The sequence below is a fragment of the Rutilus rutilus genome, assembly GCF_951802725.1.
Source record: "Rutilus rutilus genome assembly, chromosome: 5".
Lineage (NCBI taxonomy): Eukaryota > Metazoa > Chordata > Actinopteri > Cypriniformes > Leuciscidae > Rutilus > Rutilus rutilus.
This window is the reverse complement of record NC_140213.1, coordinates 13,215,115-13,242,621: the sequence shown is the minus strand read 5'-3', so window position 1 is coordinate 13,242,621 and position 27,507 is coordinate 13,215,115. Positions and strand designations below refer to the sequence as shown.

Here is a 27,507-nt window from a genome sequence, read left to right as displayed (position 1 = left end):
GAGATTTCTCAACGGCAACCGGGTGAAAGAGACAAATTTAGCCGTATAACTAGACGCGGCAGGCGCGAATTTTGACGCAGATTCGCGTTTGGTGTGAACGCAGCATGAACGACACGAACCGAGCACAAGCGAATGGCACTGAGAGTGATGTCACACATCCATAAAATAATGTTCAATATCTCAAACACCAAACCAGCACAAACGTTTGTTTTTGCCAACTTCACGGAGGTGAGTGAATGGGGTCGCATTTTGGAGGGTATAGCCATTAGGGATGGCGAAAACGAAAAAATTTCTTGACCGACCACCGAGCCTCATTAGCCGGTTGAAACCGGTTAACCGATTAGTTTAAAATATGCTACGCTATTTGAAATAACAGCCATTTCGAGCCGCGCCTGCAATTTCGCAACTCTGTCGCATCTCTTTGCCGCTCTGCCTCCCGCTCACACACACACTGCCGCCCTTTCACTCACGTCACTTTTTTTAAATCCCCTACAGCGCGAAACATGAGTCCAGCAAACGCGGCGCCGAGGAGCTTGTATGTAATCAGAGGACAAATGGCTCCTTAGTTTCGAAATGGTTTGGGTACAAGCTGATCGCGTTGAAAATAAAGGCGTTTGTCTAGCGTTAGAAGCTTATTTGAAACGTTGCCGCGGCTCATTTAAGAAAATGACAGCTCCGAAGAGACGCCGCTTTAGTTTGAGGTAGTGCTAACAATAATAAAGAAAGATGATGATCATCATCACCTTACATCATAGATGATGTGCTACTACTGTATTTAAGCACTGTATCACACAAGTTGCAACTTACATCTGTGTCATTCTTTTTGGTGAAATGGTCCCACACACTACTTTTCTTCATCCTGTCGTCTGCCCTGGCTCTAACCTCGAGTGTTTTAGCCTGTAGCCTTTACTTTTCGCAAACCTTGTGAGCGCGCGAACCCAAACGCTGTGACCTCGCGTCAAATGTTTTTATTGGTTTATTAAGTACAAACAGGCGAGTTATGAAAAATTGAGTGCGGGATTTGTTCACTTCACACAAAAAGATCTTGGAATGAGATGGCTAACTGTAGTAGCGTTTAGTCCATTGTCTATAATAGCCTAATTTAGAGATCAATTTTTTTTTTTTTTTACCGACTACCGACAACTTTGATCGGTTAACGTTGATACGGTCAACCATCGGTCAAACAGTCATCGGGTAACATCCCTAATAGCCATCAGACACCAACCATTGTATTAGACATGGTCCAAAAAGTATGAACACAAAGAGGGTCTAAGACCAATAAGGATTTGAGTTACCAATAAGAGATTTGGGTCCTTTTTCACTTGGTTCACCTCTTGGTCCACTACAAGGATCAGGTTTTTGTTTTGCACTAATGATCAACAATGAGCAATTCATATTTTTTTCATTACTGTGCAGCCCTAGGTTAAGCCACATTTGTCTACTATGCCGACATGACACGCAGTTGTGCCGTGGGGTGCGTTTTTGCTGTTTTCCTTGTATCTTTATGATCTGTCATCTTGTCTGTCAGAATGAGTCTGAGCGGCTGCAGGCACAGGTCGCCGGCCTTCGCAGTCAGCAGATTAAAGACGCAGAAAAGCATCAGCTGCTCATCACCGGTCTGAACAAACAACTCCAAGGGTAAGCTCTAAAATGAGCTTCTGAGGCCTAATTACATAAACATTCCAATATTCGTATCTGTTTTGTAACATTGTAATTCACAAATATTGTGTTCAAAAGCCATAAAAACAATTTCTTAACACATCTGTTGACAGACTGAGCAGCACACAGGAGTGTCTGGAGTCCTCGCTCATGGAAAAGGAGCACACGCTTGCCAGAACCTCAGAGAAACTGGAATGTATTGAGAGTCTGAGGGAGGCTTTAGAGACAAAAGAAAAACAACAGCAAGACACCGCTGACAAACTTCTTCAAACTGAACACAATGTGGGTAAATGTGAACTGTATTGAAATAATGTGTGTATGTTTAACAAGATGACATTATCTATTTTGGGGACTCATCATTGGATATTTATTGAGCTCCATTTCAGCAGTTGGTCACACATATTTCAAGTTGACAATAAATGTATACATGTCCAATAATTGCAACAAAAAAATAACACCTCTTCTTCACCACTCAGGCAGAATATATATTAAAAAAATAATAATTAACTGTTTTAACATATGAATGTGATTTTACAAGCATTGCAGAGCTTTTAAAGACTTTCTTGCATTCAGCATCCATTTTAGTTTTTTAAAAACATAATTTAGTACCGACCCAAGCATCAAGATCAGTGTCGCACATTGAAGATAAGACATGTGATTTTTAAACCTAGCATTTCTAAAGTAATTGAGACTACCTTGCTATGCAGCTGGCTGAAGTTAAGAAGACATGCAGCACCTTTGAGAAGGAAAACTCAGAGATGAAAGCAACTGTTGCGGAGCTGACACTCAAACTTAGTGTACTGAAAGACAAGGTAACATCTCACCGACATGATTGTTCTTTTCTTGAATGTTTGTTTGTTTTTATGTGCAAGTTTGACAATTATATTTTGACCATATATACAATTATTTCTTCTTGTAAAGTTCATTAACATGTCATTTACATTCATTTTTTGTATTGTTTCAGATGCAGAAACAAGAGGCAACTATAGAATCATTACAGAGTGATCTGGCTCAAACAAACGATGATCTTGACAGACTGAACACAGCTCATATGGAAGAAAGAGCACAGCTGGTTCATGACTTGCAGAGCTGTGAGCGGGAAATTGATAGACTTCAAGATGTCATCACTGACAAGGACAAAGAAATCCTGGCTTTATCATCCATCACAGCAGAATATTCAGAGCAAATCCATGAATTAAAACAGGAAATTAAGCTCAATGAGGATGTGCTGAATAAAGTCGAACGGGATGTTCAAATCTTTAGAGACCCACAGCTTTCTGACCAACAGTTTTTTAATGTGTTAATACCTCAGCTGATTGAACAATTGAAGAGAACTGAAAGTGATCTAAAGGTAGCGAAAAAAGAAGTTGAGTCAAAGAGTGATGAAATTAAAGACTTCACAAAGCAAACAGAGGACGACAAGAAAACAATTCAGGATCTCCGCATGGAAATACAGAAGTTGAGTATGAATGTCAAAGATCACCTACTGGAAAGAGAACAAGTGCATGAAAAAGAATTTGACAAAGAGGAATGTAATAAATTGCTTGGTGAAGTCAGCAAACATAAAAGTGAGCTTTTGATGTTCTCTAGAAAGCTTGAGGAGCAGGTTGAATGTCAAGAGCAGCTTAAGCAAGATGTCCAAGACAAGTCAAAGATAATATTCCTATTGGAGCAGAAACTGAAGGCTGTTCAAGAGGAGACAGTAGCAGAGAGGGATAGATTTAACAAAGAACTCAAGATTCGAGATTTAGCAAAAGAAACCCTTGAGAAAGATTTGTCTGTTAAAATTGAGAGTTTTGAATCTGTGAACGATAACAACAAGAAACTTCAAGAATCACTTGAGCAGAATTTGGGGGAGCTTACAAGACAAAAGCAGCTTCTGGATAATGCTAAGGAGGAAATACAAGCTGTGCAAGATCAGAATTCCAACTTGCTTTTACAAGTCAAAAGCCTCACTAATGACAATTGTCAATTAAAGAGGGAAATTGAGACTAGTGGCCAGTCTCTTTCTGATGTTTCAGATGAAAACAAAAGGTTGGTAAGCAAAATATCTGAAGTTGAACTGCAGCTGTTAGAAAGTGTTAAAACAACAGAAGACTTGCAGATGGATAAGGAAGAGCTAGCTCTCAGAGGAACTGAATTGAACAAAGAACTTAAACAAAACAAGCAATCAATGGCTGAGATTTTGTTAGAAAAAGATTCTGTTGTCAGACTCAATGAGACATTGAGTAGACAAGCTCAACAATTACAAGAAATGTTTGAAGAGAAACAAAAGGAAATGCTTGAGATGAACAGCAAGGTCACATTAACTCTCAAAGAAAATGAAGAACTTTCTTCTAAAATCATCAGTCTTGATGAACAGAACAAGTACCTTCAGAAACAAATGAATGAACAGATGAAGTCACTCACAGAAACAAAAAAGGAGAGAGAGACATTACAAAACAAAATCTTGATTTTTGAATCGCAAGATGTGGAAAACCGCAAAATCATAGAAGGTTTACTTAAGCAAAAGGAAGGTTTGCTTTTGCAAGTAGAGGAATACAAAGTTATTCAACAGAAACAGCAGTCTGGAGCTGAGACCTTACAGGAAAAGTCTTCAGAATGTGCAGCCCTCTCACATTGTCTCAGGGAGACTAAAGAGGAAGTAGATCATCTTAGGAGAGAACTTGAATCCTCCATTTCTCAAGTCATTCAATACAACCATATTGTCCTTGAAAAAGAAAAGGTCTTAACAGACCAAAGTACACAAATGGAAGCTTATCGGCACCAACTCAAGGATTTACAAGTTCGTATATCCATACTTCAACAACAAGCTAATGAACATAAATCAGGCCTGACAGAGAAAGACATGCTGCTGCAGACAGAATCAAATACAAGTATTTTGCTACAAAAGGAACTTAGTCATGAAAGAGAACTTGTTTTTACCCTTCAACAAGAGATAAGCTCTCTGAAAAAGGACTTGGAAGTGAAAGAAAGCACTTTAAGAGAAACCAATCTTGAATGTCACAATCACTCAGAAGAATTGTACAAAAGAAATGAGTCACTGCTTTCACTAACTAGTCAGCTTGGCATTATGAATACAAATATTGTGAAGCATGCAAATTTAAAAGATACTTTAGAGATGCATTTGACAGAAAATGTAAGGCTAAAAGAGGAGTTGAGACTGAAACAAATAGAGGTTGTGGAATATCAGGATAGTTTTCAGGCAATGAATGACCAAAATATTGCAATTAAATCTGAACTGAAGAATTCAATGGAAGAAATATTTAGACAACAAGCGATAATCACTTCTCTACAAAATGAATTGGCTGGCAAAAGAGTGGAACTCACATCTTTGGCAGAACAGTTCAAATCGGAGCAATCTCATCTTGAAGCTTTACAACTCACTCTGCAGGAAAAAGAAAACGTTTTCAGAATGCAGGAGATGTATGTAAATAAGATGCAAGTCAAACTGTTGGAAAGTGAGGACCAAATCACTCAGAAAATAACAGTGATCTCTGAGCTACATGAAGAGACTCAGAATTTGCAGACAGCTTTGCAAAACAAAGATGTTTTGCTGTTAAATAAAGATAAAGAGTTTTCTCAGGTCAAGACTACGTTGTTGACACAATCAGAGGCATCTGAAGCCAGACTGAAATTAGAAATGGGTGTAATTGCTAAATTTCAGGGGGAATTACATAACTTACAAGAGAAGAATAACCATCTCATCAGCATCATTAATGAAAAGGATTCTTTATTGATGCAGGAAAAAGAGAGGTATCTGTGCTTGCAAGATAGTTCATCAGAACTGGAAAACACTATTTCCCAACTGAACTTTAAAATAGAGCAATTAACCTCAGAGATCACACAACTCCGAGAAAAACAAGCGGAGAAGGAACTAATCACATTTGCTGCTCAGTCACAAATGCAGAAACTGGATGAACTATACAAGAGACTTCAAGAGGAATATCATTTCACCAAACAGGAGTTGATTAAAGTTACCAATGAAAAATTATTAAAGGAAGAAGAGGTCTGTAAATTGGTCCTGGAAAAGGAAGAGATCTGCAGAAATTCCAGTTATCAGATTCAGAGAATTCAGGACCAGGTACAACACAAGTGGCAATCCAGCACCGTGAATGAAGTGGAGGAAGATAAGACAATGGACAGAGAGAAGCTCCACATCCTGGTTAGTGCTTAATGTAATATCCTTACTGAGTTCAGGAATAAGAAAATAGTTCAAATTTGTGTCTGAAAAGTTTGACGTACTGTTCTTGACAAACACAAGCTTAGAATACTCTTTTTCTCTGCAACATCTAGATATTTTAAAACACGTTAATGTCTAAGGACAGAGAAGTTTAGACATTGATGCAGGAAATCCTTTATTTTTGTCTAGCTCGGAAAAAGTTACAGAACAATGGACTAGATGCTTTTAGAAAGGGTATTGGCAAGTGTTCAGTTCCGAGAAAGAACATTTCTAATGATTTAAGTAGAGAGGTTTATATAAAGGGGTTTGAGTGATTAATAATCAATATCTAACCTGATGGAAATTGTATATAAGGACGTTAACCTTGACAGAATGAATCACAGGCAAGTTTACAGTGACATGATACACATAACTAGGCAACAAAGCACTCTGTTAAAATGCAAGTATGATGTGGTAGTATGTCCCAAAACTTGCCTATTCTTCTGCAACACACTTAAAAGAATGTACTTTTCCTCCACAAAAAGAGTACATAATTTTAGGGCATAGTTTAGGTTTTTGGGATGCAGCAACATTTTTTCAGGGAGGCTCTGACTAATTTGGTTATAGCACTCAAAAAACATTGATACACATTTCAGGTAGTATCTTGGAAAACTTGTTTTAGTATTTCATGACACTTGTTTTTCAGAATACTCAGAAACATAAGTTTAAATGTTTCTGTGTATCTGCAGGAGTCCATGACTTTGCAGGGTAAAGATGTGTCTCCAGAACAGTTGCATAGCAATCTGCATCACTATCAGCTAGAGATCCAGCAAAGAGAATCTGGACTCCAACAACTCAACATCAAGGTATGCATCCAAATGTTACCTCTGAAAAACTAAATAATGTCTTATATTTATTGCCATGAATTTTTTTCCTAATATATGTGCATGTATTATTATCCATGTATGTGTACTAGTTGCAACAGGCAATTGAGGAAAAGGAAGAGGTGTCGACCCAATTGAGCACCGTTTCCAAGACGCTCAGAGAGACACAGCAGACTGTTAGTGAGCTCCAGAATCGCTGCCATTGGCTGGAGAGACAATTTCAAAACCAGTATTCACCCACACAGGTGATTAAATGTGTCTTTCTGTAAATGTTGATCTAAAATACTGTAAAATATCGGCTACAAAGAACAATGTTTTTTTATAAATTATAAAATATATTCTTCAATCACAGACAAGCTTAAAATGACCATGAAATTAACAATTATTATTTGGATTTATCATAAATTATTTATCTGTGCACATATTTTTATTTATTTTTTATTAATTCGCCTTCATAATCTTTAATCAAAATAACGTTCCCTCCCTCTTGCAACGACATCTCTTCTCTTGTCTGATAACGTGTTCACATCAATTCTTGATGGACAAAATCAGGTCCAGCCCTACATTTTTCTTTGTTGTCGAAAAGCCGTTGCTTGTAGGTAAGATCTTACGGATTTATTAATGAACCGTGCGCTTTTGAAATCTTCCCAGTCTACTGACATATGTTATGACATCCGCTTCAAACATTGCAATGCTCATGATAACTTTAATTAAACTTTCTGCAAAAACTAAAGTTCAAACACAAAATTCTAAAGATGGCTGAGCGCTTGTTTCTTGTTATATCACAAGAGGGAAGAAAAGACTATCGCAACATTTGTTTTATGCCGACTTAAAGTAATTACACTTTCGATACATATTCTCATAGTACCTGCTCTGCCTGAGATAAAGTGTAACTTCCAGTATATCTAGTAAAGTTCTAGTGCCTTGACATTTAAACTTGCATATTTTTTGTCACTAGGTTGTTGGTTAAAAGTGAATAAACAAAACTGGTCCTTACAGTGTCACTGGTAGTTACCATACACAATTTTATCTTTGATGTGAGGTCATTGGAAATTGTAGCATTAGCTGATAGTTGATAAGTTTTTTTTTTTTATGGCAAGTTAGAAGGCTCCGTGTATAAGTACTTCCTGCACAGTTATGCCTTCTGGCAACACAATATGTACAATGTTAATGTTAGTTTGCTGATATTTGGACAGATGGTTCAAACGTGAGTGGTTCTGGAGTAAACATATAGGCTATAATCTGTGTGTTTACATAGCTTTTTTAAAAATGACGAGTGCTGGTGTTTTGCTTGCGTTCGGCCAATCAGTGAACACTAACGTCACTAATAGTTCCTATTGTGCTGGTTTAGACCCTACTTTGAAGTAGGAGCTAAATGAGTTCCTCCAAAAGAGTTCCTAGAACTAAAATCGTTCCTAGTTCCTGCATTGCGAACGTGCCGACATCTGGGTACTTTTGACAATAGTTCTAGAAACTATGAAATGGTTCCTCCGGTGCGAAAGCCCCTAATGTTAATGTATTTGGTCTTGGAGGAATAGATCTGCACAGAGCACAGAGACTTGCTACTGCCAATACATTCACAGACATTGCTGTGAGCATGTAACACATGCTGGGGCTGCACATAAAACAAACATGGAATAACTCCCGTAGCAGATCTATACAGGTGGAGCTGGGGAAGGTGGAGGGTTTCTGAAAGCGAGTCTCATGCCAGAACTTTGTATTTACTATAAAATTCTAAACTGTTCATGTCTACTCTAGTAAGTGGAATATATACTATATAGGGCCTTGAAATAAAATGAGAATGTCTTTAAAGTCTTTAAAAGATGTAATTTCTGTTAATTTCTCAACAGGGTGCAGTCTATGCAGAAGTTCCACCAGGAGCCCCTCAGGAACCAATCCGTGCAAATTTCAACCCAGATGGATCAGACAGTGGAGACCTCAGGATGAGGTTTGTTTGAGACAGACAATGTTTGTAGATGACTCATGTTGTTAGATTTTTTTGTAATACGCTTTTAAATGTTTTGTCCAGGCTAGCTGAGGCAGAGTTTCATCTGTCTCAGTTAAACTCTAGATTGGAAGAGGAGAGATCAAGGAGAGAGGCTGCAGAGGAAGCCATGCGGTTGACCGAACAGAGAGTTGTGAGGTACAAGAGAAAAGCTGTTTTTGTTTTGTTTTGTTTTTTTAGTGTTTGACACTGAGTGCATGGAATTTGTTATTCTCAAAACTGTTTCAGATTACTTTGTGGAAGTAAGAGTGTAATGCCTACGTAACACTCTTACCACTTTTAAGAAAACAAGTACGAATTGTACTGATTTCTATATTTTGGTTATATAATTTGGCATATAATAATAAGTCATGTATGGAAAACATTCTTAGTAAGTCGTACAGTTTTTATCATGTCAGGGCTGTACTTTAACCTTTTTTGCACGTAGCACTGGTGCGACAGAGGTTGAGACTAAGAATTCACAAGTGAGACTCATACATTCATAAAACTTATGACATTCCAGGAAATCCCGGATATGGACAAAGGCATCCAGTTATCGTTGTATATATAATGCATTGCTAATCGACATAGCCTTTATCATTGTATAGAATACTATAAACAGGGGGGTGCACATAACGGGTGTGCATGCGTGGTAAAAATAAATGATGCTCACCAGAAAACATGGAGGGAAGCGCTTTTGAGTACCAACATTTTTGGGGACAGGGACACGTTTACTTACTGGAGTAGGTTTTTTCCTCCTTCTCTGGTAAGATAGCAATCATGATGATAAGTGTGTTCATTAATTATTAGAGGTGCAACGGATCGCAGTTGATGCATGATCCGTACGGACCAGGCCCCACGGTTCGGCACGCATGTGATTTGCGGATTAACTACTAAGTTTAACCATCATAGAGTGAAAGTTTATCATTTGGACGTGTTTTGTCTTGCTAATTTACACATTCAAACGACACATACACACAAAATGGTCAAAATACCCGCCTCGACAGTATTATTTTGGTAATGTCATACAGATGGTGGACAACCAGAATGAGACTTTTACCGCCGCCGTTCCCGCGGCGGCAAAATTGGGATTTGTATTTGCTGCCTTTTACCGCTGAGTGGCGCTGTAATCACAGACTTTGAAAAGTGTCAGTTTATTCTCTTTATGACGTAATCTGCCGCGGCAGTAATCTTGAGTTGAGAGGCCACAGATAAATTCAAGATAAATATTGTGGTTAAACGAATTCAAATTCATTAAATTTAAACAAAGTAGACACGTTAAAATTGTGTGCCCAGTTTTTCTATAATTTAGAAAGGCTATGTCAATAGGTTACTTGTCATTTACTTACATAAAATTAAAACATTTTCAGGACTTGCAGTTACTAACCGATGTTAGTCGGTTTAAGCATTCTTTGTTATATTCAGAATTAAATAGGCTTACATGTTGTTATGATTATCAATTGAATTATTTAATAAATAATCAACCACAATGCCTATTAGCCTACTGCCGCAGCAAAAATAAACCAGTCGAATTTCAAAGTCGTTCGCGAAATGACTAGGCTATACCGGGTGGCGCAAGTGACAGGGCAAAACAGCAGCAACTGCGGCATTTTAAAAGGTAAGTTTCCTATCTGTTTATTTAAAAAAAAAAATTTGAAAAAAAAGAAACATGGCGCAAGATCTTGTAAAAAAAAAAAAAACGTTTTTCATTATTTGAACAAAAATGAGACTGATTGAATATGTAAAAATATAAACAAACAAAGCAGAGAATAAAACAAACTTTTAGGGAAAAAATATAGGCCTATTATGCTACAACAGAATTGGTTAACATTAACGAAAGCAAAATATGTAAAAATACATTTAAAACAAAATAAAACAAAACAAATTCGTGGCCGAATTCAAATCGGTTCAAATCCCGAACAAACGGTAGTAGACCTAGGCTATTCAGACGATAGCTCTGTGGTCAAAGCATTAACAATAGCCTCTCGGAGCTTCAAACGATCTGAGATCGAATCTCAGTGTAGCTGACAGTGTTTATGTTTTTCCGTTCTTGATGCTTAAATATGCATCTGTTTATTAAAGTCAATCGTCTTGTTATCAATTGTACATTACAACATAAATTTGCAACATTCCAGTTGTGCCGCTGCAAAGACGACACATCTGATGAAGGAAGACTGTCAGCCGATTGCACCAGAAAATGAAGAACACACACTGGAACGTTAGGCCATGTCGCAACGAGTGAATCGTGGCCGAGTGGTTGAACTTACGTAACGGTCATTTAGATGATACGGGTTCGAATCCCGAACTAACTTGGACTACTGATATTTTTATATTAGCCTATTAATGCGTTTAAACGACAAACAATAAAATCAGAACCAGTATTCTGTTGCGTTCATGGTTTCAGTGGCAGTAACAAATAGCTTTTGTTCCTTCAAAGATACAACATGCCTTGCTGAATTCACCTTACAATAAAACGAGGTGGGTCGCAAATTAAAGAGCTCTGTATCTGCTAAATTGAAATTGTGTGTGGAAAACCTTTAAATACAATCAATAAAACTACAATATATAATTTAATAAGATATAGGGCCTACTGTACATAGGCTATGGACTTTTGGAGATTTTGAGATTAATCCTTAAAAGAATTTAGCCTTTGCCTGCTCATCAGGCTGGCTCCGACACTCTCCATATGAAAGACGGAACATTAACACCTCTGTCCTGCACCCCCACGATAAAGCAACTATTGCCTTCTCCAAACCCCCCACAGGCTAGCTGAGTTTGCAAAACAAAACAAAGAGTTTGCCACTCTTCGTGGTGTGCCAAAACACTTAATTATAAACTTCAATATTTCATTCAAAACAATCTCAAAACGCTTTGTGACATTTTGAAAAGCCGTGGATGCATTACTGCCACTGGAACCATGAACGCAACAGAATACTGGTTCTGATTTTGTTTGTCGTTTAAACGCATTAATGCATTAATAGGCTAATATAAAAATAGTATTATCAGTAGTCCAAGTTAGTTCGGGATTCGAACCCGTGTCATCTAAATGATCGTAACGTAAGTTCAACCACTCGGCCACGATTCACTCGTTGCGACATGGCCTAACGTTCCAGTGTGTGTTCGCTCAAACGCTCTTCATTCAAATGAACGCGCCGCCGCGTTTGTCCAACACTATTCAACATGCCAGAATAAAACCTGGCTTTATAACAATGCATAGCGCCACTCGTCGTGGTGTGCCAAAAAAATTACAATAATTTTGTTAATGTTTGAGTTAAAAAAAAAATCCTCTACAAATTAAATTAACACAAAGTCGGCTATAAGAGTCCTTTATAGGCTACGTAAAAAAGCAAAGGGCTTACAGTCTTAACATTTAGGCTACTTTGCGATACACTACTTTGCTAAATTCGATACATTTATTTTCAGTAGGGCCTAATAAATTTGTAGGGATGTAATTTCAGTATGCTTTACCAACGCTATGTATTCAGTTAAAGTTCCAAGAGGTCTGGTCTCTATATTTCCTTCCCAGCTGACACTAATATGCAAGTGCACAGCAAAATTCTATTCTAAAAAAAAAAGTCTATAGGCCTACTATACTGCCTGGATTTAAATAAGTAAGAGAAGCAAATATAACAGACACTAATCATGGAGGCGCCCGCGCGGTCACTTGCATTGCACGTCAGCTGGAGCGCATCTCATCCTCCTAACTTAACGAAACTCAGCGTATGCCTCACACAGACATGATAAATACATCAAATACACAAAGCTTGAAATGTCTTCAAACGAAATAATTCAAAACGAAAAGAAAAAGGCTACTCTCTGATTATGTCTATATGTGCATCTCTCTCTAGGTGCGTTCACTACAAATATGGCGATCGTCAACTTCATCTTTGCAGTCGACACTGTCAGAAAACACTAGTTTATTGATAAAAATCAATGCACGCATCACCGGATTTACACATCTTGCTTGTTGCACGCACACATGTCGAAAAAACGAAATATTATGTTGAAATAACATTATTATTAATAATACATCTTTTAGAATATTTGATTAAATGCTGATTGTTGCGCTTGTTCAATTTAATAAAATTAAAACTTTAATTGTGATAATTAAAATAATTGAAAATGAAATATTTAGTGGCCAAGTTTTGCTAATTTATTATATAGGCTATTATATGCCTATTGCCTATATTAAGTAGGTCATATTAAGACAAGGCATGTATTAGTTATTTTAGCTGTTATGAGAAAAATAAATCTAACGAAATCTAAAATCTAAATCTAATAAATCAAAAAAATAAATAAATCTAACGCCAGTTCAACATGCCAGAATAAAACCTGATTTTTGAACAATGCGTAACGCCACTCGGCCTGGTGTGCCAAAACACTACATTTTAAACTTCAATGTTTAATTCAAAACAATCTCAAAACGCGTTGTGACATTTTTTTAAAGCAGTAGCCTAGCCTATATACATTAAGGGCATTGAAACCAGGATCTTAACTAAAACGCGTTCCGAGTAATCTCTCAAAAATTATGCCACACTACTCCATGTATTTTTTTTTTAAGGACTGCTTTTGAAATCACTATAAATTACTATGCAATTGTATCGCTCACGAGAGCTCTTCATTTATCTAATTCCTCAATAGAATAGTAAAAATATTCCGCGTCATTGCTCCTAATATCGTCTCTATTTTTAACTTTTGATTCTATTTTTTCAGTTCTAAAATTTATTCTATCTTTGGTTCTATTCTGTTGTAGCCTAATAGGCCTATTTATATATATGAAAAATATGCCTATTAGGCTTAGGGTTTTATATTTAACCCACTTACATTTTAAAATGCGGCAATTGCTGCTGTTTTGCACAATGTCCCTTTGCGCCACCTGGCGGTCATTTCGGGAACGACTTTGAAATGCGGCTGGTTTATTTTCGCCGCGGTGATTTCGCCGCGGCAGCTGGCGCGGCGGTAATAGGCATTTTGGTTGTCCACCATCTGTAAGTAAACAGTAGAGATGCACCGATTACAATTTTCTTGGCCGATTCCGATTTCAGATTTTTCATTGAGTTGGACCTGCCGATACAGATTTTAGCCGATTCCGATTTCATTTTTACAGCACACACAAATATTTATTTTCTATCTTTTCTTTAATAGAACATTTTACATTTTGCATTTCTGTAGTAGGCTAATTGATTTATGTTTGTTTTGGATTTCCTGAAATAATGTATCAATAGTAGGATTATAAATAGCAGTTATGATATGACATTCTGTGACAGTCTGTACTTTTTATTCATTTAAATGCATTAAATTAACTTTATCAATTAAAAAAACATGACATTGCCCTTCAGCAAACTTGCCTATAAAATGCAATAACTGAAAAAGCATATTAGATTTTCGTTATTTTTATTTACGTGAACATAACTGCCATTGCAAAACAGGCACATAAAAATAAATAGAAACAAGATGAAGTGCATAAAGATCTCCACAAAACACATCTGGATTATCATGGCCATAAATAATATTTGTGTGTTGGCTATGGCTATATAGGTTATTTTTAGTTGCACTGATATGATGATTGCATAACGAATTAACAATTCATTACTCCCACTGAGCACCACCATGTTTTAATAATTTGTTTCCTCATTTTAATTAAAGCGAACACACAATTAACTATGTAATAATTTGCCTACCTGGTTTAGTAAATCGTCCATGACCATGTTGTAATAATTAGTTCCCTTGTTTTAATAAAACGAGAGAATTAATTACTTCAACAACGTGGCCAAAGAACAAATTTTATTTGTGGCCATGATTTAGCCTAAATGAGAGAACGAATTCTTAAATTCATGGGAAGGAAATCTTAATTCGTGGTGCAAGCCTGTCACACTAAATGCGTCTCTATAGCACGCATTGTGTTTATCGTGCAATTTATGCGCTAAAATTAGTTTTACGTGCATATGATACGCATGGGTAGGTTTAGTAGTGGTTTGGGGTACGTATGTATTATACGTTTGGGTAGGATTAGTGTTGTGGGATGCGTGTGTATTACACACAATAAAGTGCACAGTTGAGAAAGAAACCGGATGTGTGTCAGTATATTCAGTCCATGCATTCAGTCTTAAAGTGACAGCAGCCTAATATTCCTGTGGCATTAATGTTAATAAAATAAAATAAAAACAAGAAAAGAAAAGAAGATAGTGAGGAGAGCAGTCAGGAGGAAAGTGATGATGACAGCTTGTAGGATAAGTGTGCTGCATAAAGTGTGAGTACCAAGCAGTATCTCCAGGTCCTCCCTTGAGAACCAGACCAAAACAGTTGTGCACCCCTGACTATAAAATAATATTCTGCCTCATTCTGTTATGTGAATCCACGTCAGATCACAAAAGGAAGTTATTTCAAACACGATTAAATGTTCTCTTTTGTTAGATAACAAGATTGTAAAAACTTCTCATTACAAGTTTGGAAAGATTTTGGGAATTTTTCAAATGCATACTGTAAGTGACTCAAATTCTTAGCGCTTGCAGAGATGAGCAGCATTTACTGAGAACCGTTTAATCTGCTCTGATCACAGTGCTTTGCATGTATTTATTTAATAAAAAAAATAGCACCCGGGAAAGGTCCACGAGCCGGGACTCGAACTCGGGTCGCCCGAAGCGCAATGGCACTTGCCCACGAGTTCTTTTTTAACTATCTGACCAGGGCTACAATGGCCTTTAAGACAGAAAAATGGAAATACTCACTTGCCTTTTATTTCTTTAAATTTACAGACAAAAGCATCTGCAAATATTAGCAGAATATGATTATGATCATCTTCCTATAGGAAATATGTTCTTTGCCCCCAAGATACTTTTACTGTTAGGTTAAAAATGTGGCCTATGCAGTGGTGTGCACCTGGCCAAGGAGGTCACAGGTGAATGTGCTTTGGGACTGAAGCTCAGTACAGCTGTGCAAAAGTGGCATCCGCTGATGTTTGGGAGAATGAGCTCACCTTCCTCTGATGGGAATGCGCAACATATGTCTGTTTTCTTTAGACTCAGTGGTTTCAGGTGATTCTCGTTCCAAGGGGTGTGTGACTTGAGCCATGTCTTTCCCATTTGTCTCACTGTGGCATATTATTCAACTAATCAATATTTAAATTTGAAGACATTTTTGATTATCAGTTTTAATCAGTTTTACTTAACAGACAGTTATTGCAGTCCTGATATATACAGTAATAAGGGAAATTACTGCAACGACTGTTAAGACTAAAATGCTTGTGGGAAGAAGAATTTATTGAAAGTGGTAGGTGTAGCTCTAGCTATTCAGTGCTATAACTCCTCATCTGGGCTGAGCCTCTTGACTGCTCCTATGTTAATTAATTGCCTCATTGCAAAAATGGGCACTTTGCTGGTCCTTTTGCTTCTCTGTACTGAAGCTTGGTTAGATGGCTAGAACAGGGACATCTCTTGTTTCCTTCGTTTTCAATGGATAACATAACGGGGAATGCTTACTATCTCCTCTCATCTTGCACAGGACAAAGGTAGGCAGGGCCTTGTAGCATCCAGCCCAGTCTTGCATGAATCAGCATAAGAAGCTTAGCATGCTGGAGCAGCTCTATAGGGAGGCTTAGCCTACCAGATTGAAACATTGATCAGCGAATGTACATATAACACCTAAATTTGTTAAAAGGACCCACAAAAACCAGCGAGGTTCATTCTCGTGTCACACCAGCACATTTAATGTTCCGCAAGAATCATTGAGGTTTTATCTTGTGCATCAAGCAAGTAAGATTGAGCTTCATTTTGTGTTCTCTGATCAATGTTTATATGTGAATAAAAGCCTGTTCATCATTTAAAGGTATCATGTCTCTTCAGAAGACTTGGATTAAACCACTCGATTCATATGGATTTTTTTTTTTTCTCTCTTTAAGAATGTTTTGAACTGGTTTGGGTGAAAACTTTCAATGGAGGGACAAAAATATCTCAGATTTTATGAAAAATATCTTAATTTGGGATCACGTGACACAAGAAAGCAAGATGGCTGCTTAATACATTGCCGCATTGAGACAATTATCCTACTAACACGGTCAGATTGTATTCTGATTAAAACTGAATGAGCAAAATGTCTAAACAGTCGAAAAACTCGAATGCTGGAGACACTTGAGATCACAGGTGCCTGAACTGCCTCAGGATAGCGAGAGTTCCTCCCTGCAGCCGGGTTCAGAGAATGAAGGGTCAAAAGACAGCGAATATTTACACTGTTGAAGAAAATCTGGGATATGTGATCCTTCATGTTCGATCTATGTATTTTTTTTGTTTGTTTTTTATTTCATTATTACGACTTGAGCTGTTTTAGATGGTAAGAAAAGTTATGTGAAATTAAGAGGTGTTTTTTGTTTTGTTTTTACGGCTTCAAGTAGTTGATTAATATTGGTTATGTCACTTATTTGAGTAGGCTATTGCATATTAGGTTATAGTATGCGTACCGACTGACTGACGATTAGCATTTCGATGGTGTGTTTGTTTGCAGCCTTGGACCTGTATGGTTTGGATTGCAATTTCTTTTATTGCTTTTTTTAAAGTTGGTACTGCATTTATCTAGAGTACTGCGTCTTACCACATGGAATGTCAAGGGGTTAGGTCATCGAATTAAAAGAAAAAAATGTGATGTGTTTCTTCAAGAAACTCACCTGTTACAGAAGGAAGCAGAGAAGCTAACGGGTGGATGGGTTGGTGAAGTATTCTATAGTGAGGGAGGGTACAAGCAATGGTAAGGGGGGGTGATAATATTGTTAAATAAACAGTTACAATTTAAATGTATTAAGCAAATGAAGGATTGAGAGGGGAGAATCCTTGTTTCACAGGGGGAAGTGCTGGGGCAGAATATATCATACTAGCAAATGTTTATGCACCAAATAGGGATGATCCAGCTTTCTTTGTAAATTTGGAAGGTATGTTATATGCAACTGGGCAATACGATATTGTTTTAGGTAGGGATATGAATTTGGTGTTCGCTTGATCGGAGTAGTTCTTTTAGATGTAATATGTCCAAAGCTAGTGTAAAATTAACAAATATGTGCAAAGCTTTTGGATTAGTAGACATTTGGAGGCTTTTGAATCCGAATGGGAGAGATTATACATTTTATTCTGCTTCTCATCAGATGGACTCTAGAATTGATTATTATTTAATATCAAAATCTCTTGTCTCTTTCTCTACCTGCTCTATTGGTTCCATCATTATTTCAGATCTTGCTTGAAATTCCTGAAATTAAAATATATTAAGAGACAAATATGGCAACTGTGCCCTCTGCAGGAACTCTTTGGGAAGCATTGAAGGCAGTGCTAAATTATTAGTTCACTTCAGAATAAAAATGTTCTGATGATTTACTCACCCCCTTTCTTCAGTCGAAAAGAAATTATGGTTTTTGAGGAAAACATTCCAGGGGGTATCTTCATATAGTGGACTTCAATGAGGTACAACTGTTTGAAGGTCAACATGATAACGTAATGATGGCGAATAGCAGAGCTAGTGCAAGACGAGCATTTGTGGTTAAAAAGTATATATATTTTTATTTTATTTTTGGAAAATGACCGATCGTTTCGCTTGATAAAACCCTTATTCCTCGGCTGGGATCCTGTAAACAGGGTGCAAGTACAAGGTGGTTTAAGTACTTGAATTTGAGTTTTTGAAATTGAAGTCCTGGAAAACCCTTAAAAACAGCCATATTTACGAAATGCCATTCATTACCATTTAAAAAAAAAAAAAAAAAACGAATACAATCTTTTCAGGCAAAATTAACTAATAAAGTCTAAAACTAAATAGTCTAATAAACCCCCATGAGACCTTTACTCGATACCAAGTACGGCAACATTATAATATAAAATATTATTTATTGAACAATAATAGCCATTATAAACCTTGTATTTAAAAATATATATATATATATATATATATTAAATGCGTTGTAAGTTGTATTTTGGATACGTTTTCTGTAATTTGAGTTTAATAAATCCTTTAAAAATCCTAAAGATATTGTTTGATAAGTGCGATCTCTGATTGTGGTCCTTGAAAACCCCAAAAGTAGTGCTTGAAAAGTCGTTGAAAGTCCTGGAATTTCTTTTTACAGTGTCTGTACGAACCCTGTGTAAACCCCTTTGAAGCTGCATTGAAACTGCAATTTGGACCTTCAAACCGTTGTATTGAAGTCCACTATATGTAGAAAAATCCTGGAATGTTTTCCTCAAAAACCCAAATTTCTTTTTGACTTAAGAAAGACATGAACATTTTGGATGACGTGGGGGTGAGTAAATTATCAGGACATTTTAGTTCTGAAGAGAAATAATCCTTTAAGGGGTTATATTATTCAGTATGCATCATAAATTATTATATTAAAGATCTGAAATTCGAGATGATGAAAAAGACTACACATGATGGTTTGAGTTTATAACGCGATTGAAATATAGTTATAATGATATACTATCTAAGAAGGTGGACAGAATTTTGGACAGTTCAGGGTGAGGCAAAAATATTTAGAATTTGGCAATAAAGCGGGCAAGCTTCTGGCAAACTATATTAAACAGAGAAATGTCTGCGCTAATTCCTGCTGTTCAGTCTACTGAAGGAATAATTGTTATTCCTTCCCTGTCACAGGCGTTAATTACACTTATCTTTAAAAAGGATAAAGATCCAACTGAGTGTAAGCGCTATTGTCCGATCTGTTTGATACCTGTGGATGTAAAATCTAAAATCCCGGCAAACAGGCTGGACAGTGTAATTACTTACTTAGTTCATGGGGATCAGGTGGGTTTTATACATGGGAGAACTGGGGCGGATAATATTTGGAGACTTGATAATATTATGTGGGCAATGGCTGATTTGAACTCACCAGTGGCAGCAATTTCACTGTACGCGGAAAAAGCTTTTGACTGGAATGGGGTTATTTATTTGAGACAATAAAAACCTTTGGCTTTGGGAGTGTTTTTTTTTTTTTTTATGGATAAAGTTACTATACATGCTTACTAAACCAATGGACAGATCTCTTAAATTACGTTGGCAAGAGGGACCTGGCAAGGTTCTCCATTATCCCCTCTGTTGTTTTGCTTGGCTTTAGAACCACTTGCAGCAGCTATAACAGCAAGTGCTTTCCTGGGGTTTCTGTAGGGGGAACAGTTCACAAATTCATGCAGATGACATACTGTTGTTTAGTTAATTGATAGATATTCAGATTATTGAGATTATTGATCTATCTTTTTTGTCTATTGTCTGTCTTTTCTGTTGCTGCTGTAACACCTTAATTTCCCCTTGGGGATCAACAAAGGAAGTCTAATTTTAAGTTGTTTGTTTCAAAGCCCTAGAGGACTTGTCTTTGGGGTAAGGTGAATGTTCAAAAACTGTCTTCCAAGAATGAACCATTTACTAGCGGTAGAGGACATGAGGCATCAGTATAGATTGCTAATGGATAAAGTAGGTTATAGTTTCCATTTTGCTCTTAAAAGAGTCTGGAGCAAGGATTCAAATGTCTCAATTAGTGATGAAGACTGGACCAGAATATGAAGAAATTATGAAGTAATGTCAATTTGGGATTACGACTTATCCATGTTGCTTTCCATTCTGTCCAGGTTTGTATGTCCTTGGAGACCCATCTTTTCTAAGCCCTGATGTAGAGACAACTGAATGGATTCAAAAAAAGTATTATGATTGGGGGACAAATTATTATGAGAAGTTGGCGGTCACCAGGTTCGCCATCTTTCCAAGAATGCGTTACAGAATTGGGCAAAGTTTGGGCATATGAAGGAATGGCATATGGAGAAAGTGGGGCAGATACTTGACATTTATTGAGGCATGACCTGGTGGGGAGACGCATTATAAGGGTCTCTTTAATGTATCTGATGAATAACTGTTTGGCAGTGTTATTTCAATTATTAAATTTTTCCTTTTTTGCACAATTAAAAAAAATTTTTCTTGCTGATGTATTCTAGCAATCTTCATGCAGTTGTTTATTGAAACCTGTGTTTGGAGAATGAATATAATGAATGAAGAGAAAATAAAAAGTGTGAATCACAAATACAGACTCTATTTAAACATACTGTATATATGTATGTCTCAATGTGAGCGCCTGAAAATAGTCCCCAGCTTGGTAACTTCTAACTTGACCTGGACTAAGTTTGTCTAACCTATTAGACCTATTTTCAGGCGCTGCGTCATATCATTACGCCTGCTGCACCCATGGTACGGCAGCAAAGTTTCTTGATTATTACGCAGGAATGAGAGTATAGTTCCTAGCCATATCAGCCTAGAAAATCGCATCTTTACATTTTCCGTCGGTCTTAGTACACGATGTAACAACAGAAGAATCAAGTTTTAAATAGGAAAAATATCGAAACTCTTTGGTCATTTTTTTGAGAGAGATGCTAATGGTCCTGTCCGATTCAATGATCTATGCTAAGCTATGCTAAAAGTGGTACCGCGAGACCCGGAGATCGGCTGAATGAATTCGAAAACGGTAAAACTCAACTGTTTAACTCTGGGGGAGTTGTAAAATGAGCCTATTTCCAAAAAAAGTGGAGTATCCCTTTAATTAAGCTCAGCGATGTTTCATTTTTGTTGTAAAAAGGTTATTAATTTAGTTAATTTATATATATATATATATATATATATATAGCTGCTCTGGAGAAAACCGCGATGTCATCGTCCAGCTCAGTTCAGTTCTCATATAATGGTGTCAATAATATTGTTGAATATTAAATTAAATGTCCCCAACTAATCAAGCCAAAACCCAAAGGCGACAGTGGCAAGGAACCAAAACTCTATCAGGTGACAGAATGAAGAAAACAAACCTTGGGAGAAACCAGGCTCAGTCGGGGGGGTTAGTTCTCCTCTGGCCAACGAACGAACAGTGTATGATTATGATTCAGGCAGCATTATATATAATGCAATATATAATTTATAAATTTTTATATATATAAATTATATATTATATAGCAGTTGTATCTAAACATTTTATAGGTAGGTTTGCTGTGCTAGTATTTTATACACAATTTGAAATTCATTGTTTTTTGTGTTTGTTTCAGCATGGAGTCAAAACAATCATGGAATGCTCAAAGGGACTTTAGTATTCAGCTGGAAACAGAGGAGCAACAGTATAAAGATCTTATTCTTCGGCCAAGCCAGCACACGGTCTTGCACAAGGTACTGAATACAAACAATGAAAACTACAAATGCAATAAAAAAAGATTTTTGTGATCAACTTTTTTTCAGCCTGCCCTGCCAACGTTCACTCTTTGGTTTTCCTTGGTTGTGTATCATTTGAGTAGTCAGAAAGTGATCTTTATCTAAATCACAATTAAAGACAAACAGAGTACAAATCAGTAGTAATCATTGCAGAAATCCAGGTAATTCCACAGGGTTTACTAACTTTTTGCAGCTGTACTTCCTGAATATAAATCTACACGTTTGCTTACAAGTGAACTCCCGTGCTGTAGTAATGTTCAGTATCAGTTTCTAGTGTGCCTAAATTTGATGCAATCTGGTGTTTTTTAGATGAAGAGTGGGGTTCACCTGTGCCAGCGGTGGCTCAAAGGAAGGAGCATATTCTGCTGTTCTAAACTACTGACATCCAGGGGAAAGTCACGCTACATATTCATTGGCTACCTTCTTATGCTTCATGTGCTGGTTTTTGTGTGCCTCAGTTGGTCTCTTTAGAGAACAATTGTCATCAGAATCACATCTGCACAAATTGTTGTAAGCAGAGTAAAAGAAGTCCCACAATCCAAACAATTCCACTTTCTGTAATGCATAAAATAAACAGTGCAAGAATGTCTATTTAGTTGCTCACTCAAATGGTGTAAAGCAGAATGGTGAACTGTGTTTTTCTTCAACCTTGAACTGAAACTTACTGGTCATACTGGTTACAAAATAGACTTTAACACCAGCATTTATAATGGAGAGACCTCATGTACATTGGCAGGTACTCAGAATGACATAAGACTGTTTATCTGATGTTATGGCTATGCACTGAAATCTTAAATTTACTTTAGCTATTATGTTTTACCATTCTAAGTTATTTCATGTTGTATGTGTGCAGAGAGAATATTGAGTTAATGTTTTATTGGTATGCTAGATGTGCATAACTTTTAGCAGCCATTATAAGTAAGGAGACAAGCAATGTGAGAAGCTTTACATATATTTTACTATGAATCAGATTATTGCAATGCAGAAACACTGGAATTGAAGCATGGTTTCTTTTGAGGGTTGATTGTTTATGTGTGATTTACTTGTATAAAACTGTAGAGCCAATATGTAATATTATTTTGCAGTCACACTACCCTGTTGTGCAATACTATATATAAATGTGATATGAGGAAAAAGAGTGAATGTTTGTTGAATTAAACTACTGAGACCTTCCATGTTGTCTGGTTTACTCTTAAATGCACACATTTTGTTGTTTCCTTCACATAAGCAGTAAGATTTTTGCTATTAAATGGTAATAAAGATTTAAGACACATTTAGTGGCCTTCAATTAAACTGTGTGAAATATTTATTTTTATTAATATCATTAATATAATGATAGAGTCCTATTATTAATATCAGTACAGCTGCAAATATTTGTGCAACTCTATACATTTTACTTACTGACAATGTTCTTCATCATTCCAGTATGCTAGTGCCTATGGTGTAAAAAAAAAAAAATCGATATGCTTATTGAGGACTGTTGGAACAATTCAAGATCAAGATGGTTCTGGGGAGGCAGTCACTTATACTCTACACATCTGTACCATTTGTTTCACATGACATGTGCTTCCCTGTTGTTTATTAACATTTGTAGGGTTCTAATACATTTGATGACAGTGCAATGACTGCAGCCCTTTCTTTAGTAGCAATTACAACCTCAAGTCTTTTTGTATATGATGCGACAAGCTTATCTGCAGGTCCTGCCACTGCAAAGAAACAGTCCATATCATTGTGACTGGCAAAACTGCATTGACTTGTAGCTGTAACTGGTAAGGTTAAGTAGATTTTACTGGGTGCACATGCTAAGCAAATTGGATTTTTTTTAAATGTATATATATATATATTTTTTAGATCCAAGCAAATAGATGTACAATATTAAATTCTGCTTCATCTGATCTTATGTTCCTAAAGGCATTATCGTTGGTAAGGTGGTGCCCCTCCTCTCTGTGATTGGGCAAGAACAAAGACTACTTTAAAGACTACTTTACACTACTAGAATTTCAGATTAGGGTTCTCTGACTTGTAACAGTAGCAAAAACTATTTTATAAGGTTCCATAAAGAACCATACTTTGAAATTGCTGTGTAAAACCTTTTTAATAATGGTTTGTTTTTATTAATAGTTTTATATTTATTAATAGTTTTTTATCTACCTGGCTGGTCACATAACCTCTATTAGTGTTTTACATAAAAAAAAGTAAAAAAAAAAAAAAAAAAAAACGTCATGAAAGTCATGTCAATTACCTAGGTACTTTTTTTATTGACATATAACATGCACACACAATGAGAGGTGGATACATAAATAATTTGATTTTTAATGTCACAGATACACGTTAACCCATTGACACGTTTTTACAATAAAATAGGAGCCTTTAAAAACTAAGATACAGAACCAATATGCCCAAACATTTTATTAAAAGGTAAACAAGGAAACATGAGTTCCCTTTCGAATAGGAACTTTTACTGTGTCCTATAGGACGCTAATGGGGAACGCCTCAGCGTGACCTGTGTTTGAAGCACGCCGCACCACAGACCTGGCTCTCCGGCCCACTAAACAGACTGCTGCCGCGATTGGTAGATAGATGGCAGCGATGGTGGCCACGGAGAGGGAGATATGACCTGTGGGTGAACCTGGCCAGCATCGGGTAGAAAGAGGGCCAGAAGGCCAGCATTGCTGCTCGGGCCCCTCCTCCACCAAGGAGCAGGTCACGCAGGAGTCGTGAGTTGAGGAAAAAGAAAGAGAGGGAAGTGTTCAAGTCTAGAAGCGATCAGTGTCCTGGAACCGGCAGAGGCAGATAACATCTTCCCTCTCATTTTTTATAGGTTGTTTTATAGGTTTTAAATTAGCGTTGTAGGCCTCCTCTCACTTTGAGAGTCATTCTTTATGAGGCTTCCACTCTTCATGTAAACAGGTGTGAGCGTTGTTAGGTCTCCTCTCAGGGATGAGAGTAATTTTGCTGAGATCTCTTTTCCCCATGGCTTCGTTAGTAGCTATGTTAAATAGGATTAACAGCTATTTTTAAGAGGTTTTAAGAGGAGAAGTAGCTTTGAGTTGTAGGTTCTCTTTTGAGCCTCCTCTATCTAGCTAGCCTTCAGGTGGAGCACTGTTAGGCTGCTTCACTTTTTAGAGATTTTTTTATTGTTGCAGGAGCTCCCCGGAGCTCCTTAGAGCCTATATTTCCTGACAACTTCCTAGTTATGTGACTACTTTGTCTTGTGATCATTTTAATTATGAGCCTTCTCTCTTTTTGGAGAGTCGTTCTGCTGAGGCTCCCGCCATCTAGAGCTCCGCACGCACAATAACTGAAGGTGCAGGCTTTTTTTAGAGCCTCCTCAGCCTAGATTGCCCAAGAGTAGTTTTTAGTTACTGTGCTGTGCTTAGGCAGTACTTGGAGTTGTAGGCTCTAATAGCCTCCTCAGTTAACTGCCTCTAGGGTCCCTTGAGTCCCTTGCTCCCCAGAGCTCTAATTATGTATTTTTACCTGTGAGTCTCTTAAGTGGCATTATCTGTATGGATAGATCAGATCTCCTCTCTCTTAAGAGAGTCATTCTGCTGAGGTCATTGCTAGAGCTGCACTGAGAGTAATAATGGTGTGGTAAATTCTTCTGTTAACTCGTTTTGGGTTTGAGTGTTGTTAGGCTTCCTCTCACTATAACGAGTCATTCTGTTGAGGCCTCCACTCTCCAGAGCTTTGGGCAACAGTGTTGTCGATACTTTGGAATACTGTTTTTAAAGATAAACACTGATTAGAGAGTTGTTCTGTTGAGGCTTCTGCTCGCAAAGCTCTGTGCTAGTCTCTCTTTAGGAGCCTCCTCGGTTATCTGTCTTTTAAGCCAAAGTGTTGTTAGGCCTCCTCTCATTTTAGAGAGTCATCCTGCTGAGGCCTCTGCTCTCCAGAGCTCCGCACAGACAGTCATTGAAAAGACGGCTCTTAAGTAAAGTGAGCCTCTTTAATAAACAGTCTTTGGAGCAAAGAGTATGGATAGGCCTCCTCTCTGAGGTGTTTTGTCCCGTTTTGTGTGTATGGTCAAGCATAGTTGTACTCCCCTCGTTTTGAGGGTCATCATAGAGAGTGCTTTGCTTTCCTAGAGCGCTGTGTAACAGGTGTCCTTTGAACGCCTGATGTGCTCAGGTTGAGTCTCCCCTCATTTAGAGGGTCATTTTGTAGAGTATTCGGCTCCCTAGAGCTTTGCATGCAAGCCCCGAGTACATGCCTATGACAGTTCTTGTGTGTGTCGTGGAAATTCTTAATACGTATACAACGTATACAACCTACTTAATCTGACTTCTTCACCACGGACAATTTAAACAACTTGCAGTTGTTAAAAATAATAACTACGTTTTATTCACGGCCGGGAGATCACTGGCCACAACAACCAAGTGAGTCTCCTGAATAGAAAGATACATGTACATTTATATCATACAGTTGAGTAAAAATCAATGTCACTCAAGTCTTCTTCACTGTGATTGTTCTGGTGATTGGTTTGTAATGATCTAAGCTAATCATATGACTGTTAGTTCTACTGTGTTAAGCACGTTTTGGTTAAGTATATATGGCCTTTGACCTGATCATCTTTAGTCTGCATTTCTCTGTACATTTCATGTTGATACATAAAATATTTCTATCACATGTGGTAAGCTTTCTTTATAGCCTCCTCGATAGTCTCGTTGCTTTATAACATATTTAAGTACTCCCCTTGTTTAGAGGGTTGATATGCTGAGTATTTGCTCCTTGGTGCTATGTACAGGAGTTATGCCAAGTAGGGAGGCCTTGTGTCAGCCTCCTCTAGGGACGTTTGCTGCTAGAGTTTAGATATGCTATTGAGTTGTTGGCCCTCTTTGGGGGCTTGATCAGCGGACCTCAGGTTGAGCTGTTTTAAGTACCCTTAATTGGTTATGTGTTAGTACTAACGGCTCCTTAGAACTCTGCAGATCAGTATCAGGTTGGTGTGCTCTTCAGGAGCCTCCTTGATAACTGGTTCCAGAGCTTGGCCAGTACTCCCCTCGGTCGAGAGGGTATCTATACAGAGTTCTCCACTCCTCTAGCTATGTCAGAGCTGTCCTTGTGGTCGAGCTTCTTTAGTACTCCGCTCGTTTGAGAGGGTCGGTTTACAGAGTTCTTCGCTCCCCATGGCTGGATAACGATAGGCCTTCCTGTGGCCTCTTTAAAAGCAAGGTAGTATCCGGTTGAAAGATTCTTATGAGCCTCCCTGATAGACTTGCTTTGGTAGAGCTTGGTAGGTACTACCCTCATTGAGGGTCACTATGGCAGAGTTCTTAGCTTCCCCAGAGCTATTTTTACGGGATGAGCATCCCTTTTGGGATGAGCACTGTCACTCCCCTCACTTGGAGGGTTGTTATGTGAAGTCTTGCTCCCCAAGACGCCTGTCTCTGGAATACGATGTGTTGTGGATACTGCCATTATGCAATAATGATAGAGGCGAAGTGTAGAGATCCTGTTAAGCAGACAGGTTGTAGCCTGACAGGGTTAAGATAGAACAAAGTTAGCCTCCCTGGTGGTTCTAGGGGTCGACGTTTAGGTCCTCCTGAAAGTGACAGGCCAGGATCCCTTTTTTGCCCCTGGTCGTATTTTCTTAAAGGAATCTTTCCTAGGATAATGAT

The 27,507-nt window shown here is 37.6% G+C and overlaps 1 protein-coding gene across 9 annotated transcripts in view; it reads left to right on the top strand.

Moving 5' to 3' along the window:
* The window catches only part of LOC311290850 (uncharacterized protein), a 43,585-nt gene extending 20,526 nt beyond the window's left edge, over positions 1-23,059 (top strand). For all 9 annotated transcript variants that reach the window (XM_084409564.1, XM_084409560.1, XM_084409562.1 and 6 more), the window contains 10 exons: positions 1,529-1,638; positions 1,773-1,941; positions 2,367-2,471; positions 2,624-5,824; positions 6,571-6,687; positions 6,798-6,950; positions 8,556-8,653; positions 8,735-8,848; positions 21,727-21,844; positions 22,196-23,059. In XM_084409564.1, the coding sequence (XP_084265690.1) occupies positions 1,529-1,638; positions 1,773-1,941; positions 2,367-2,471; positions 2,624-5,824; positions 6,571-6,687; positions 6,798-6,950; positions 8,556-8,653; positions 8,735-8,848; positions 21,727-21,844; positions 22,196-22,357 (4,347 nt within the window). In that variant the 3' untranslated portion in view covers positions 22,358-23,059. The remainder of the gene's footprint in view (positions 1-1,528; positions 1,639-1,772; positions 1,942-2,366; positions 2,472-2,623; positions 5,825-6,570; positions 6,688-6,797; positions 6,951-8,555; positions 8,654-8,734; positions 8,849-21,726; positions 21,845-22,195) is intronic.
* Positions 23,060-27,507: the final 4,448 nt, after the last annotated feature.